The sequence below is a fragment of the Canis lupus genome, chromosome 3, assembly GCF_048164855.1.
Source record: "Canis lupus baileyi chromosome 3, mCanLup2.hap1, whole genome shotgun sequence".
NCBI lineage: Eukaryota > Metazoa > Chordata > Mammalia > Carnivora > Canidae > Canis > Canis lupus.
The window spans coordinates 55,526,583-55,543,289 of NC_132840.1; the positions used below are offsets into that span (position 1 = coordinate 55,526,583).

The window sequence follows — 16,707 nt, forward strand, 5'->3', positions numbered from 1 at the left end:
ACACCTGTCTCTTCACATCGTTTCCCTTGCTCGCTCGCTGGCCACCCGTCCCTCTGACTCAGCTCTGCCTCCCGCCCTCAGCAGTCTCTGAAGGCCGAGTCCCGGCCCCTGGAGGGCTCCTCTGCCCAGCTGCCCATCCTGGCGGACATGCTGCTCTACTACTGCCGCTTCGCTGCCCGGCCGGTGCTGCTGCAGGTCTATCAGACGGAGGTGAGGACCCCCACCGCACCCCAGCCCACCCCCCTGCTTCAGGCAGCACCTCCAGCAGCGCTCCCCGGACCCCCGCAGCCAGCAGCCTCGTGCCACAGAAGCCCCCACTGATGCCAGCTCTTGCCCTCTGCAGCTGACTTTCATCACCGGGGAGAAGATGACAGAGATCTTCATCCACTCCCTGGAGCTGGGTCACTCTGCTGCCACACGTGCCATCAAGGCTTCGGGTGCGTGCTGCCTGAGCCCAGGGGAGACAGGGCCCCGGGGGCGAGGCCCTAGGGTCTGGGAGGGGGGGCCGGCAATGACAGGGAGTGAAGGTCTGTCTGTGTGGTACAGGTCCTGGCAGCAAGCGTCTGGGCATCGATGGGGACCGAGAGGCCGTCCCTCTAACACTACAGATTATTTACAGCAAGGTGAGGCTGGCGCTGGGGTGCGTGTCCGTCCGGGGCCTGCTCCTGACCCTTCCTCACCCAGAGTCGGCCCCCCATGTATGGCAGCAGGCCCCCTGGACAGAGGGGAGGGAGTGGACATCCTTCTTCCCCCTCAACCTCCAAAGCATCCCTCCAACCCCAGTGTTCTCTCCCCCTCACCTGGGTGTGGTCAGCAGCTCCCACATGGAGTGAGGGCCTGGCTGCAAGGCTGAGGGTGAGCGGGACAAGGGCGAGGTTCCCAGAGGCAGAGTGAGGGGGAGCCCAGGGTCCACTGGGCTGCTGTGCCTGGCTGGGTGCCTGGGACGTGGGACCCGTGTCAGAAGTGGGCAGAAGAGGGTTTATGAGGCGAGGGTGGGAGGGGTGCCCACAATCACAGCAGAGGGCTCAGTGCCCCTGTGGCCTGCTAACCGTGGGCCAGGCCAGGGACCTAACATGCTCCCTGGAGTCATCAAGGTCCCTTCGGGGGTCTGGGGGTTGGAGGGCTCTTGGAGCAGAAGCTAGCAGATGCTGCTGAATGGGTGAGAGCTTCCCTGGGGAGTGCTGCCTGCTGCAGCTCCCTGTTTCCCGCCCGCCTGCCCGTCCGCCTGCGGGTCTGGGGCCCCCCTCCCTGGCTGAGAGGGTCTGGCTCAGCTGCATTTCCAGGGAGCCATCAGTGGACGAAGCCGCTGGAGTAACATGGAGAAGGTGTGCACATCCATCACCCTGAACAAAGCCTGCCGGAAGCAGGAGGAGCTAGGTGAGCTGAGGGGGGCAGGGCGTGGGTGGGCGATAGGGGAGTGGGGCGCAGGTAGGGTGAGCGGGGAGGGGCGGGGGTGCAGGTGAGTGATGGGCAGCTGGGGGGTGCAGGTGGGCATTGGGGTGGGGCGCAGGGGGGCAGCACAGAAGGGTGGGGGAGCAGGGGCGGTGAGGTGTAGGTGGGGGAGCAGGGGCACGGGGGCACAGGGGGCGATTGGGGGCAGTGGGGTGCAGGGGGCGTGCCCACAGAGAGGGACCCTGCCCCCAAGCTGAGCCCCCCCTGCACCTCAGACTCTAGCACCGAGGCTCTGACGCTAAATCTGACCGAAGTGGTGAAAAGACAGAACCCTAAGTCCAAGAAGGGCTTCAACCAGGTAAGGACACCCCTCTCCCTGCAGCCAGGGCTTTGGGAGACCCTGGCAGGTGTGCGTGTACAGGGTGGGGAGGGGAGGCAGCAGAGGTGCGGTGTGGGGGTGCACACCTGCGGGGTGCGGTGGCCTCCAGGGAGGAAGGCAGGCCCGGGGGGGTTGTATCTGTGTGCAAAGGCTCTGGAGGGAACCCTGGGTGTCGGGGACCCAGAGCCTCACCGCGGGGCCTTCTCCTGGGGGCACTTGTGTCTTCCAGACTCTGGGAGGGTGGAGGCCAGGGGGTGCGGGGGAGGCGGGTATCGGGGCTGACCACAGGGCCTTGCTTCCAGATTAGCACATCCCAGATCAAAGTGGACAAGGTGCAGATCATCGGCTCCAACGGCTGCCCCTTTGCCGTGTGCCTGGACCAGGATGAGAGGAAGATCCTGCAGAGCGTGGTCCGGTAGGAAGGGGGGCCCAGGGAGGGGGCCCGCTTCTGCGCCACCCCCTAGAACCCCGGACGGAGCTGCAGGATTGGGGGGACCTGCCCTCACTCCTGCCTGCCCCACAGGTGTGAGGTCTCACCCTGCTACAAGCCAGAGAAGAGCAGCCTCCGCCCCCAACCCCAGAGGTCCCCCGACCTGCCCGCCCAGGAGGCGCCTGACCTCTGCTCCCTCCTCTGCCTGCCCATCATGACCTTCAGCGGAGCTCTGCCCTAGGGGGGCCCTCACCAGCAGCCAGGGCAGGAAGCCCTGCGCAGGCAGCCTCCTCGGAGCCCTAACCCACGTGGTGGCCACTAGGGTCCCGCTCCCTGTGGAGAACTGGACGGCCCTCTGTTGGATCAGGTCCTGCTGTGGGCCCTGCAGCAGACAGCGGCCTGGAGGTTTCTGGGCCCTTGGGGCTGTTTAGGAAAGACGCAGGCATTAGGGAGACAGCGGCTGACACCACACGGCCCCTCAGATTACTCACAGTAGACAAGAGAGGGATGGATGAGCTGACTTCCCAAGGCCTTGACCACTGGCATGGTCTAGGATCCTTTCTAGAAAGATCTGAGGCTCTGGTGCTCTGGTGGTTTAGGCTCCTCTTCCAACCCTTGGCCAGGACACCCCTTACTTTGTCGAAGTCTTCAGGTACCCTTTGTATCTGGGGTTCGGGTGGTAGAATCAAGAATGGGAATTTCTTCCCAGACTTTCAGTACCTTCCGTCTCTCTCTCTTTCTCTCTCTCTCTTTTTCTCACAAGTTCTCTGGATCCTTTGAAAAACAGCACTAATATTTTACCTGTCTACGGTCAGGACCCAGAACACATTCTCTCCGGAGACCTTTTCTGGATCTGACAGCTTTGGGAGACAGGACAGGCATAGATTCAACAGCAGCTCGGTTACCTTCTAGCTAAACGGCCAGAAGGAAGTGATTTGGCTTCTCTGAGCCTCTACTTCCTCAGTGCTAAGACCTTGAGGGGTTGAAATTGTCTCCAAAGCACCTGGCCCAGTGGCTGGCTGGTAGCTGGAGCTTGCTCGGTACAGATCAGTGGCCTTGCCCTTCTGCGCCGACTCCCCCTGCCTGGCGCTGGGACACTCTCACCGTCTCTCCGATGCTCTTTATTCACCCTTGAGGCAGGACCAAGACTAAGAGGGGCAAGGAGTGGTCAGTTTTACTCTTTGGAGGAGGAATGGCCTTGGCGAGGGTAAAAGGGGGGTTGGCACGAGTGCCCCCAGCCCTCACCGACTTCTCAACCCAGGTTGGGCCCCGTCACACCTGACGTTGGTGCACATTGCATATGGAATCTCCCAGCCCACAAGTCCATTGGCACCATTCTGGTGCCTGGGTGAGATCCCAGAGGGGTGGGTTGAGAACCCGGCCTCCAGGGGCTTCATGCCTGGCTGGGAGACATGGGTGACAGGATGTGAGAGCCAAAAATGTAAAGCTGCCATGTTGGAGTGGTTGGGGAGCTGGAGGCAAATGAGGGATAGGGTAATATCGGGGAGGGCAGGGCTGAGGACCAGGATGTGGGCAGTCGGTACAAGTGGAGAAAGAAGCCATGGAAAAAGATGACTGTAACCGGCCCAGAGCCCCTCCTTCCACTCCTCCTGCTTTACTTGGCTCCAAAGGTTCTGTGCTTGCAGGAGCCCCTGAAACCCCAGCCCAGAGTACTCACTACTGGAGAGGAGCAAACGGAGCCAGCTCCTACCCTGTGTCGCTGTTCGTCCCCGGTCCTTGCCATCTGCACTTGTTCCAGACTCCAGAGAGGAGCGGTCTGCCAGATACATTCCATGGTTTTCTTGTTGCATGAGAAGGTCGTGCTACTACATGATAAACAAGATATCCAAGAATAAACAAACAAAATTTAATATTATTTTGAAATAAAACTTAATTAGTCTTGTATCTCTTGACCTACGGTTATTTTGCTACCTGACAATTAACTGCTAGTTGCTTAAGTTCCCATAAACCGCTTCCCACGCAGCAGTAAAAGGTTCTTGGGGGACTGTTCTGTTTATCTCTTTGTGATTTTCCCCTCTATAGAAAATTTATTTGTGCTAGCATGTTCTCTGATGCTGTTCCACACAAGTCTCATGTTGCTGAGAGGAAGGGAAGCGAGCTCATTGCTGGCGCTCTGGATGTGGGGATGTTCTTAGACTTCGCTCACAGGGAGAAGAGCAGGTGAAGGTAGAAAGGATGTTGGAACACACCTGTGACTTGGGAGGAGCAGGTCAGCATTGGGCTGCCAGCCTAACTCCCAGGGATAGAGGAGGGGGGGAACCATGAGATGCTCTAGCTTATCACCAGCTAGTGACTAAAACATGCCTAACACCCGGGGGATGGAAACTGTGGTCCCTTACTCTTGCTCATGCACCTACAGGACATCCCGGGATCACTCTATCCAGGTGGGGCTCAGAGCAGCTTGGCCTCAAGCTGCAGGTTGGGCTCAGGTCTACCTGGGGGTCTCACAGGCACCTTGGGTCAGCATGCTAGCACAAGAGGGGTAAGCAGAGACGTGGGATGCCTCCCAGGGCCTGGGCCTGGAACTGGCACGGTGTCTCCTCTGCCTAAAATCCATTGGCCCAAATGGATGCAGCATATCAATCCATAGATTCAATAAACTTAGTAAATCTCACACAGGATAAAAACAAAATCACATGAGAAGAGGACTTCACTTCTGCTCTTCTTCCTCAAATCCCATAGCCCCAGTCTGATCATGAGGAAGATACCAGACAAACCCAGACTGTGGGACATTCTACAGGATGACCTGACTAGCACTCCGCCAGAAAATCAGTGTCATGAAAAACAAGGAAGGGCTGAGAAACTCTCATTGTAAGACTCCTGGGGGAGAAAAAGGTAATGAGAAAATCCTAAAGACAGCCAAAAGAAACATCTACTTTATCTTCCAAGGATCAACAATTAAATTGAGAGCTCCCTTCTCAACAGAAACATTGGAAGCCAAAAAAGAAAGAAACATTGGAAGCCAGAAAACAATGAAATGACATCTTTAACGTGCTAGAAAAAAGTCAATCTAGAATTGTCCAACGATTTTTTTTAATATGCTGCTCACAAGAGACACACCTTTGCTATAAGAACACAAAGTCTGAAAACAAAAGGATCAAAAGAGTAACACCCTGACCCAAAGAGTAACAAACCTGACCCAAAAAGCTGGTGTTATTACACTAATATCAGATAAAGATATTAGCATTTTTTTTTAAAAGGACATTTTATAGTGAAAGGGAATGAAGGGGAAGGGAGAAAAAATGAGTGGGAAATATCAGAAAGGAGACAGAACATGGGAGACTCCTAACTCTGGGAAACGAACTAGGAGTGGTGGAAGGGGAGGTGGGCGGGGGGTGGGGGTGCCTGGGTGACGGGCACTGAAGGGGGCACTTGATAGGATGAGCACTGGGTGTTATTCTATATGTTGGCAAATTGAACACCAATAAAAAATAAATTTATTAAAAAAATAAAAGGACATTTTATAAAGATCAAAGAGTCAATCCAACATAAACCTATCACAATCATAAACCTGTATGCATGCAATAACATAACTTTAAACTATAGAGCAAAAATTGATAGATTTAATGTCTCTATAACCATAATGAAGGACTTTATTACACCTGTCTCAGTAGCTGAGAGACAAATAGACAAAAAAATAATAGAGATATAGAGGATCTTGACAACAGTTAATGCATTTGATCTCATTGAAATAGAACACTGCCCAGCCGCAGGATTCACATTGTCTCAAGTACAACTGGAATATCCAATTTCAAATGATTGACATCGAAGGGAGTATATTCATCTCAAAAATATAGAAGAAAGGTCTAAATCCTAAAGAAGGGAAGAAAAAAGTGTAAGAGCAGAAATCTATGAACTAGAAAACCGATGTACTAGTGGATAAGGCCCTAGTGAACAGATTATCAATATCATGCTTGAAAAAAAAAGGACATCTCTACAGATCCTACATACGCTAAAAATACAATGAAAGGATAATTGTAAATTCACCAATAAATTTGGCAATTTGGATAAGTTGGAGAAGTTTCTGAGAAACACAATTTGTGAAGGAAATGGATTTCCTGCATAGGCAAATATATATTCAACCTGGAGACTATTCTTTTCTTAACTAGACAGACAGCCAGTGGTTCTTTTTGCTGCCTCCATAATTATGCATATTTTAGGATATCATAGAGTTGGAACCATACAGTAACTAGCCTTTTCAGATTGGCTCATCCACTTAGCAATATGTATTTATGTTTCGTTTTCAGGGCTCCACAGCTCATTTCCTTTTGTTGCTAAATAATATTCTAATTTATTGGTGTGCCCCGATTGCTTCTTTGCTCACCGACTGAGGACATCTTTGTTGATATCAGTTTCTGGAAATTACGAATAAAGCTGGTCTAAACATTCATGTGCTGGTTTTTGTGTGGACATATGTTTTCAGCTTGTTTGAGTAAATACCAAGGAGCACAATTGTCCCATCATATGGTATATTTAGTTAAAAAAAAAAAAAAAAAAGCCAAGCTCTTCCGAAGTGGTTGTGTACTTTTTCATTCTCATCAAATGAATGAGAATCCTTGTGGCTTCACATCCTCATCAGCTTTTGGTGGTGTCATGGTTTGGGATTTTATCCATTCTAATGAGTGTGTAGTGATGATGTCTTATTGCTGTTTTAATTTGCAATTTCCTCGTGACTGTGGTGTTTAGCATCTCTTCATGGGTTTGTCATGTGATTATCTTCTTTGATGAGGTATCTCTTCAGATCTTTTGCCCACTCTTTTTTTAATTTGGATTGTTTGTCTTCTTATTATTGAGTTTTAAGAGTGCTTTGTATGTTCTGGATGCCAGTCTTCTGTCAGATACGTGTCTGACAAATATTTTCTCCCAATCTGTGGCTCGTCTTTTCATTCTCTTAACGGTGATGCCTTTCTCAGACCAAATGGTCTCACTTTTAATGATGCCCAATTTATCAATTAGTTCTCTTCTAACAGCTTGGCGTTTCCTCTGGGGTCCTGAACTCACTGGTTGGTCATCATCCTCAGACCTTCCCCTGAGCCGCCTGACATCCAAGGCCTGACTCCAGGGGACCAGCTCTCCCACAACCCCTGGGGCAGGGAACACCTACACCCCCTTCAGTCTGCTCAAAGCCGAGATGTTTCCAGCTCCTCCACAGAGATGTGTGTGGACCCACCTGCCTGGTGGCTGCCCAAGGCTTCAGATTCCCCTCCCCCTCTGTCTCCTACCCCCTGCCTCCTCCAGCACTGGGATTCAACACTATGGCTCTAGGGATTGTGGGTGGGGCCTTCTCCCTCCTTTACCATCTCTGAATCCCTCTATTTCCCCAACCCTACCAGTACAACCAGGGTAAAAGAAGCCGGCCATTCTGGAAGACGCTGTCCTCCTCATCCCTCTGGGGGAACAGGCAGACAGGTGGCAGACTGCCCTTACCTGTGCCACTTTATTTCTCTCTGTTCCTTGTAGCAGGTGCACCTGTGTCCTGGCTCAGACCACAGTCCCCGTGTCTTGGTCTGCTCAGGCTGCCATAACAAATGCCATAGAGTGGACAGCTTAAACCACAGACATTTATTCCTCACGGTCTGGAGGCTGGCACACCCAGGATCACGGTGCCGGCAGATTCTGTGTCTGGTGACATCCCACTTCCTGGTTTGCAGATGGCCACCTTCTCACTGGGGCTTCACGTGGTGCGTCTCTTCCTCTTCTTAGGACACTGGGGGCACCACCCTCATGACGTCATCTAAGCCGAGCCGCCTTCCCGAAGTGCCAACCTCTTAATTACCATCACCTTGGGGGGGGGGGGTCAACATATGAATTTGGGCTGGACTCAGACACTCGGTCCATAACACCCCAGCAACTCTGAGTGTGTCGTCCCGGGAAAAGCGGCGTGGCCACCCCGGGCGCGTGTGCCTCTCCACACCGGGTGAGTGAGAAGAAACAGTGCCCAGTCAGGGAGATCTCAGAAATCTAGGGCTGGAAGGCTGAGGCTCCTGGTCATTGCAGCCTGACCAGGAAATCTCCTCTGAACGTCAAACTAGGACAAAACGAGAGCTTAGCCAACACCTGATAGCACCGACTGTACACCTGCCAAGTGCTGCCCATGTGCTCTATATATTTGCCGTCATCAGGCTTATGCCTCCCAACAGAGACAGGCAGAGAAGCTAAGGAACTTGCCCAAGGTCACAGAGACAGCAGATAGGAGAAGCCGGTCCCAGAGTCCCTGCTCTTAACCACTGAGCTCTGCTGTTCCCTCGAGCCACTCACATCAGAGTTGCAGAAATTGAAGCTCAGCAAAGCAGTTTGCACAGCTCTCCGGGAGGGTAGGCTTCATGGCCATGGAATCCTGGAGGAGCTCTGCTAGCTTTAAAGTGGAAGCTGAGGTCTTGGCACATCCCCCAGGGATGGGGGTGGAGGAGCAGACGGGGAAGCTGAGGTCTGGATGAGTTGGCAGGGCTCCAGGCAAGCCTGTGCCTTCCACGGCAGCCAGGAAGGAGGCGCTCTATGAATCTGGCCTGAGGAGGCTCCCTGGAGACCTCTGAAGAGGGGAAAGTGGCAGGGGAGGGAGGAATCGGAGCAGTGGCTCCCCACTCCCAGAACAGAGGCCTCTATGCAAAACCAGGCTCAGGTCTTGAGGCCAAAACCAGAACCAGGTGCTCCAAGCCCTGAGTGACAGAGGAGGAAACCAAGACCCAGACAAGAGGAGGGACCTGTGCAAAGGCCCTGGTCAACCCCAGCCTTCTTGACCTCCCAGCCTTCTCGCCTGGCCAGCCAGTCCCTATTCCTAGTGGGAATGTATTTGCGAGAACACACAGTGACTGTGATAGATCTCTTCTAGACAAGAGGCTCCAGGCCCCTCCATGTTCCAGGGGGAGCACACAGACCGGCTCCCCAGCTTGCCTCCTCCAGCCCCCTCCCCTGGCCTGAGAACAGGGGGGGCTTTGGAGACCAAGCCCTGCCCCCAGAGGAGCCTGGGAGGGGCAACAGGTGTACCTGCAAAGAGAATCCTGGGGAGAGAAATTTTCTTCCCAGACTTGAAAGCCAGCTTGTAAGGAGAGGGAGTGGGCTGGTTTTCTCCGCACCTTGATCCACGTCAGCATGGCGCAGAGGCGAGAAGATCAAGACTTTCCATTTAAGAAATTGATCCTGAGGTCCGGATTGAGCATGATCTCCAAGTAAACAAAGCAAGGGGAAGGTCAGTTGGTATAATCACCCCAGACCAGCAACAGCGATGGTTATCACTGGGTGGAGAGGAAAAAGATACTGGGAAGGAGGGGTGGGGGATGGGAGCTCTTTTCCGTTCCGTGTGCTCCTGTAATGTGAGACTGGCTTTTTGTAATGAAAACGCGTTTGTGGGCAGCCCGGGTGGCTCAGCGGTTTAGCGCCGCCTTCAGCCCGGGGCCTGATCCTGGAGGCCTGGGATCGAGTCCCACGTTGGGCTCCCTGCATGGAGCCTGCTTCTCTCTCTGCCTGTGTCTCTGCCTCTCTCTCTGTCTCATGAATAAATAAATAAAATCTTTAAAAAAATGTATTTGTGAATTTCTTTGGTCATTTTTTTTAACACTAAAATTAAAAAAAAAAACATGATATTAAAACCAAAACTCCCTCTTTTCCTCAAAAATAAGAGGACTCGCAGAAAGAATGAGTGGGTGGGCGTAGAGGACAAATCTGCTTCCTAAAACTATCCCCCCACTAGTCCCAGCTCTGCATGCACGCACACCCTGTAGGACAGCTCGGCCAGAGATTAAGGATGGAAATTTCCTGACCTGTGTATTCTTCCTCACTGTCCACACCCACAGCAGACACTACTACTAGCTGCTAACAAGTTCCCAGGCAATACCAATGCTGGTGATTCAGGGGCCCCACCTGGTGGACCTCTACGCTAGAGCATGATGTTACCCAGGGAAACTGCCCCTGCTTCCCAGAGCCGTGGCTCTGAGGGCTGGATGGAATTCACTAGAAGCAGAGGCGTGTGTCAGGTGGGTACCTGAGTCTTCCTGGAGTGGGGATGGGAGTCGAGGAGTGTGGGCCAGGCTTCTGACTGCCTGGGTCCTCGGGTCCTCCCTGGGGAGCCAAGAGGAGCCCCTAGACCAGGTGTCCTCTGGTTCGGGTGCCACCCCACCACTCAAGTGAGCCACCTCCACAAGTATCCTGGCCCATGAGGTGGTCATTCACATGCAACAAGTTGTGTTTCTGTAACACCTCTCTTCTGGTCTGTTTACCTCTCGCAGCTTTCTCACCAACCAGAGAGCCATCTGGTTTTGGGTGTTGTTGGTGAGCTTCGGGTGTACAACTGGACTCAGGGTTCAGAATGGAGGTGAAGTGCTCTGAATGCACTTCTAAGAGGACTTGGCTTTGTTTTTTTGAAGAAGTTTGGGCGGGAGGCACCAGGAGGGTGTGATTCGGAGTTACTGGGGGAGAGAAGAGAAAGAAGACCCCCCCCCCCCCGCCCGTCCTGCCTCAGTGCATCAGTCCTACAGCATGGCATGGATGAAGACCATCTGGACAACAGAAATGTCCACGGAGGATTTTTATTTTTAGTTTAAATTCAATTTAATGAACATAAAGTGTATTAGTTTCAGAGGTTGAGTTTAGTGATTCATCAGTTGCACAAGATGCTCAGTGCTCCTCACATCATGTGCCCTCCTTCAATGCTCATCCCCCAGTTACCCTATCCCCCCCTTCCCTCCAGCAACCCTTTGTTTCCTGGAGTTTTATAGTCTCTTATGGTTTGTCTCCCTCTCTACTGTCGTCTTATTTTATTTTTCTTTCTCTTCTCCCTTGTCCCTCTGTTTTGTTTCTTAACTTCCACATAAGAGAGTGAAATCCAATGATATTTGTCTTTCTCACGGAGGATTTTTGGATCATTTGCTAAGAGATGTGTACATACCTTTGCTGTCTTCCCTCTGTAATCTCCAGTGAGATCTATAATTGCTTATCAGGATTTTCTGTGGGTGAATTCCTGAAAAAACAAGAGCTGATGAATTCTGCATTTGCTGCTGGAGCTTCCCAAGACAACTCCCACAGAAGGTAGATGGAGCTAGAGCGAGAACACAAGGTGACCCTGGGTGTCTTGTATCCAAAGCATACAGTCTTGTCTGACTCCAATACCCTGGTCCTCCAGGGAGCACTGGTCGACCTGCCACCACAGGATCAAGAGGATTTAATGTAATATATTTAATAAAAGTTAAAATTTTAATTTATTTAAAGTTCTTGGCTGCTTAGTAATGGACTGAAAATAATACGAAGTATCTCTCTGAATAACAGAAGGGACTGGAGGGGCTCTTCCTACAATGCAGATGGGAAATCTAGCCACGGCACAACTGAAAAACAGATTCAACCCTAAGGAGAGCATCTGGAGAGGCAAGGCATCACTGGGATCAATCAAGTGGGCAGTGCCATCCACCCTGGGTGAGGCAAGATGGCATAAGGGACAGATAGGGGCACTCCGTCCTTCCTCTCCACCTCCTCTTCACTCCTTCTTGTTCCCGCCTGCCTATCACACAGCTGCTGCTTGCAGGGGACAGTTCTGGGGCCATCCACGGTCACCAGGCAGCTCGTGGCTACCACACCCAGTGCAGCAGTCAAGACAGTAGCTGTTGAAAGAGGAGAGTGCAGCCACAGGAGGCTACAGGAGACCACAGGAGGCCCATGTCAGCTTGTGATTTCCGATTCAGTTGGGCCAAAGCTGATAAGGAGAGGGAGCTGCCCACTATGGCCACACTCCCTGGCTGCTGCTGAGCGCTGAACCTGCAGGGGCAGAGTCCCCTGGTCCTTAGCCTGTCCTGGACTTGCTCATTTCCCTCAGCCAGCCAGCCATTCGGCTAGTCAACCAGCCAGCCATCCACCCATCCACCCATCTACCCATTCACTCAACCATCCACCCAGCCAGCCAGCCAGCCAGCCAGCCAGCCAGCCAGCCACTCAGCCAGCCAGCCACTCAGCCACCCACCCATCCATCCACCCATCTACCCATTCACTCAACCATCCACCCAGCCAGCCAGCCATCCAGCCACACACCCACCCACCCACCCAACTATCCACCCATCCACCCAGCCATCCACCCACCCAGCCACTCAGCCATCCATCCACTCAGCCACCCATCCATCCACCCATCCATCCATCCATCCATCCATCCATCCATCCATCCATCCATCCATCCATTTGTTATACTTAATGAGCCAAACATTCTCTTATCCTGTGATGGATAGACCTAGCCTCTGCCTCCCCAGGACTTAATGGGGGAAGGTGGACGGATGACGCAGACACATGATCTAAGAACCCAAATACAAAGATACGAGGTAGAATATGATTCCGGTCACATGAAGCAGTGTGAAGAAGTACACGTGGCAGGGAGACTGAGCCATGGAGCAAATGATCTAAATTTCTGGACTCTTCACCTTCTCCTCCTCTTCTCCCTCTTCCTCCTCCCCTTCCTCCCCCCCTCCTCCTCCTTCTCTTTCTTCTTCTTCTTAAGTATGCTCTTCTGCAACATGAGTATGATGGAGCAGAACCCACCCAAGTCCCAACAGAAAAAAGATCAGTCACTTCTTTGGTTGCAAAGGAGAAACCCAAGTGGCAGAAATCCAACTCAAACAGTCTTAATTGAAAAAAGGTGGGAGAGAGAATTCATTGAATCATGTAGTCAAACAATTAGGAGTAGATCTGGGCATCAGGGTTTCAGGCATGGCTGCATCCAGCTGCTCAAATGGTGCTGTCAATGATTTGTCTCTCTCCAGAGCCATTTACCACTAGGCCAAATCAGTTGAGAACACAGTGTCTGTGAGCTTTTCAAAGGTCTAGATGTGTGTTGAAGATTTCCAAAAATATTGTGTGTCTTCAAAGTATGAGAAAAAAGAAAAAAAGAAAAAAGCTAGCCAACAGGTCCATACCTTGGGGGTGATCTGCTCCCTGGAACTGCTCTTTCCTAATTGCTGAGGTCAGCAGATGCTTTTGTCGTGCTCCTCATCTGTGTCCTCTCTGCAGTCTTCGACACCACTGACCCCCATGTCCTTGACACTTTCTCCTCCTCCAGCTTTCACGGCACTCTGCTTTCTTTCTGCCTCTCTGACTTGTGTTTTTTCTCTTCTCTGCTAGAACCCCGAGGAGGACTGAAGGGGACACCATTGCACATGCGTGGGCCTGGAGCTCAGGGGCCGCCTAGACCACTACAGAGCTGCAGGTGTCCAGGACCCCTGGGAAGGGTCCACTGATGGGATGAAGCCTGGTCTTGGGGATCAGGAACCACCAGGTGGAGACGGTCCTTGCAAGTCACACTGAGGAGTCTGGCTGTTACCCTGAAGGTAGCAGGGAGCCACTGAAGGCTGTACTGGGGCACAATGTGATCAGATTTGTGTTTCAGCACCAGAGAGGGGCCTTTGGTTGGGAGGTGGAGGCTTTTATGGTCATTCAGGAGGAGGACAATGGTGGCCCAATGAGGGGGTGACAGCCATGGGGTTAGAGAAAGGAGATGATTTATGACCTAGGACTTGGTTCTGTTTAGATGGAACAGGTGAGGGAGAGAGAGGTGTTAAGATGGCACCCAAGTGTCTGCTTCTGAGATGAGGAGCAGAGAGGTAGATTCAAGGGGGGGGGGCAGTGGAAAGAGAGCTTGGTCTGCACACGTTGAGCTAGAAATGTCGGATGACCCCTGGCTGTCCAGTGTCCAGGCATGGACAGTGGTTGGTATGTCTGGAGTTCAGGAGAAAGGTCGAGGCCCCATCAGCAGCAGGAAGGGACTCTATGGAGGTGCCTCCTCAAAATAAAGAACCTCCAGTGCCAGCGGGTGACTGCAGAGCTTCTGCAGAAAGCAGCCTCACTGCAGGATGTGTTCTGGGAGGAGCTTTGAAGGCCACGGGGAAGGGGAAGGAAGAGGAGGGGACAGAGTCGGGCCTGTGCGACACTCGGCCTTTCTCTGCAAATCTGTAGGCTCCAGTGGAGACTAAAGACGCTCACTGGGGCTCCTCCAAGACATCAGGTTCTCCTCTGGGCAGCCTCCCTGGGCAGGGCTGTGGGGAGCCAACCGGCAGACTTAGGGGACCCAGTTCCCCCCAAATCAAGGTAGGTGCTGGCTGGGGTAAGGTGTCCAGGGAGGAAGCCAGGAGAGGCAGACCCAAGCAGAGCAGATGGGGGCACCAGGAGGAGGGATGCTGGCAGGGAGCCCTCGAGGGCCGGAGCGCCCCTGGCTCTTAGGTACACAAGGCCCAGGCTTTCCGAGAAGGGGTAACAAGATGACGTGGTTCCTGGAACCCCTGTGCCAACTTAAGATCATTTAACTCATTTTCACAAGAAGAAGGGACCCAGGACCTGTGAGAGGATGGACCCCTTCTTTCTTCCCCGAATCCTCTAAGTACCAATAATGATATAACCGATTACATCCACCAGGCGTGACAGAGGACACTCCGTTGTCCAGTGGGTGCTCCCGAGCAATCTGAGGGGGGCCGGATACACGTTTTCATGCCCGTTTTTGAGCCGAGAGATGCGGCGAGTTGCCAAGGCTTGCAGGGCAGGGGAACAAGGCGCCGGACACAGTCAGTCTTCTGGTCCCCTCTGCACCCCTTCTGGGACATTGTCTGTCCATCCCTCTCCCGGGGACAGTTAGGGGATGATCATGCTGGTCTGGCCGCTTCTCTCCACCCACCCCCCCGTCCCCCGCACACACACCACAATCGAGCATCATCTACCCGTGCAGCCGGTGCCAGAGGCCGAGCAAGGCCTGGTGTCTGGCGGAGAAGCCAGCCAGCTGGGGTGGCGCTGAGACGCAGCGTGAGTGACCAACAGAAAGTGAAGGGCGTGAGTGCTCTCGGGGAAGGGGGGCGGGTACGCAGGTGCCCCTGGGCCTGGGATCCAGGTGGTGGGTGGGGAAGCTTTGCAGGAGGTGGCACTTGAACCTTGAGGGGCAGGGAGGGTCTGTGTGCAGAGGGAACCCAGCAGGCGTCCCAGTGGGGAGCAAGGTGTGCAAACCCACAGGACTGGGTGAAAAGGAAGGGATCATGGGAAAAGCCAGCTGGCCACTCCGTGTGGCTGGGGAACCATGGAGCTCAGGGAGGGCTTGCTGGCACAAGCCTGCTCCGCACCTTCCCTTCCTCATGAGCATCGTCTCATTTCGTCCTGGCAGGAATCCTCTGGGGTAGGTGCTATCATGAGCTCTCCTTTAAAGTAGAGAAACTGAGGCACAAAGTTTCTAAGCAACCAGCTCAAGATGTCTGCATTAGGACCCAGGCTATCCAGCACCAAATGCCACCAGCCCAGCCACAGAGCACCCCACCCCGGAGTCGGGGTGAGGGGGTGTCCTGCTCCTCGGTAGATGTGGTGGCTGTGAATCTGGTCCCCAGGGGCTTCCTGGTCTGCATGCACACCCCGTGAGATTCCTCCCAGACTCCCTGCCCACCGCCCCACCACCACCCCCTCCCGCCCAGAACAATGGTCTCCTTCCCTCCCCACCCCAGACTGGCTCCCTCACATACAGGTGTTTCCTCCCGGCCAGGAGCAGACACTGGAGGGGAAGCTGGGCACAGAGTCCCCCGTGCCCTGGGGCCTCGGGAATCTGGAAAGCCCAGGTGGGCCTCATGGGCTGAGGGCTGAGGCCTGAGAGCTCTGCATTTCTACCGTGAGGCCCCTGATCACGTGCTCTGAGCCAAAGATCTGGGTGTGTTGTTGGGCAAGTATGACTTTCTCTCCATGGAGCGAAAGGTCAGAGTACTGGAATTAGCATCTGCCCCCCCCAAACGCAGGGCATTTTGAGGCAGCAGTGGTGGCCGGAGAAGGAAGTGGGCCGGTGACGGGGAGGTCCCCTTTCCCACACCAGAGTCGGGGGTGGAGGACAGGTGGGCAGCAGAGCTACCACCCTGGGAAACTGTGTCTTCATTCCGGGGCCGTAGGCCTGGGGGGATGGCCACAGGGAGGGTGCATGGGGGGTTCTGTACAAGCAGCCAGGCCTAGGAGCCGCCAGTGGGGTGGGGGGTCGGGGTGCCGGCGTAGACAGGGGATCATCAGAAGCTGGAGTCTTCATTGCTGGAACACTGGCCCTGAGCCAAGCCACCCCAGATCCTCCTCTGCACCCCACTTCCTTGAGTCCTTCCTGTAGCTAGAAGTCTCCTGCACCTTGTTCTGCACCAGGCGTGGGCGGCAATAGCCGGGAACAGGCTCCCGTTGGCTTCCTCCGGCTGCTTTCCCTCCCTACAGCCGCCTCTGTGGGTCTGTGGTTGGTCCTGAGGGGTGCGTCACCCCAAAGCAGTGACCCACTGGTGTTTCTGCACCTGCCCTGAGGACAGTTTATTGCCAGTGTTCTTTATTTAAGGAATAGTACCCTCCGAATCCCAACCTGCTCACTCATTCTTTGTCTCTGACCTTGTCCCTACGTGGGGAATTGTGAGGTGTCCACGACTTCACCCTCTTTGTAGCTATCTGGTTAGCCGGCAGGAAACATAAAGACTAGCGTCCAGGACGAAGGACGTGGTCACTCATGGCACAAGTGCATAAGCATCGGGTTGGC

The 16,707-nt window shown here is 53.6% G+C and overlaps 2 protein-coding genes across 6 annotated transcripts in view; both read left to right on the plus strand.

Annotated features, from left to right (window-relative positions):
- The window catches only part of PIK3R5 (phosphoinositide-3-kinase regulatory subunit 5), a 66,477-nt gene extending 62,371 nt beyond the window's left edge, over nt 1-4,106 (plus strand). For 2 of the 3 annotated variants that reach the window (XM_072821156.1, XM_072821157.1), the window contains exons 13-19: nt 82-210; nt 344-437; nt 547-623; nt 1,284-1,377; nt 1,668-1,750; nt 2,074-2,186; nt 2,295-4,106. In XM_072821156.1, coding sequence (XP_072677257.1) covers nt 82-210; nt 344-437; nt 547-623; nt 1,284-1,377; nt 1,668-1,750; nt 2,074-2,186; nt 2,295-2,442 — 738 coding nt within the window. In that variant the 3' untranslated portion in view covers nt 2,443-4,106. The remainder of the gene's footprint in view (nt 1-81; nt 211-343; nt 438-546; nt 624-1,283; nt 1,378-1,667; nt 1,751-2,073; nt 2,187-2,294) is intronic. The other variant, XM_072821158.1, reaches the window with a different exon arrangement.
- Nucleotides 4,107-14,076: 9,970 nt separating this feature from the next.
- Nucleotides 14,077-16,707, plus strand: part of PIK3R6 (phosphoinositide-3-kinase regulatory subunit 6) — a 56,104-nt gene continuing 53,473 nt past the window's right edge. For all 3 annotated transcript variants that reach the window (XM_072821159.1, XM_072821160.1, XM_072821161.1), the window contains exon 1: nt 14,077-14,273. The gene's annotated coding sequence lies outside the window, so the exon portion shown is untranslated. The remainder of the gene's footprint in view (nt 14,274-16,707) is intronic.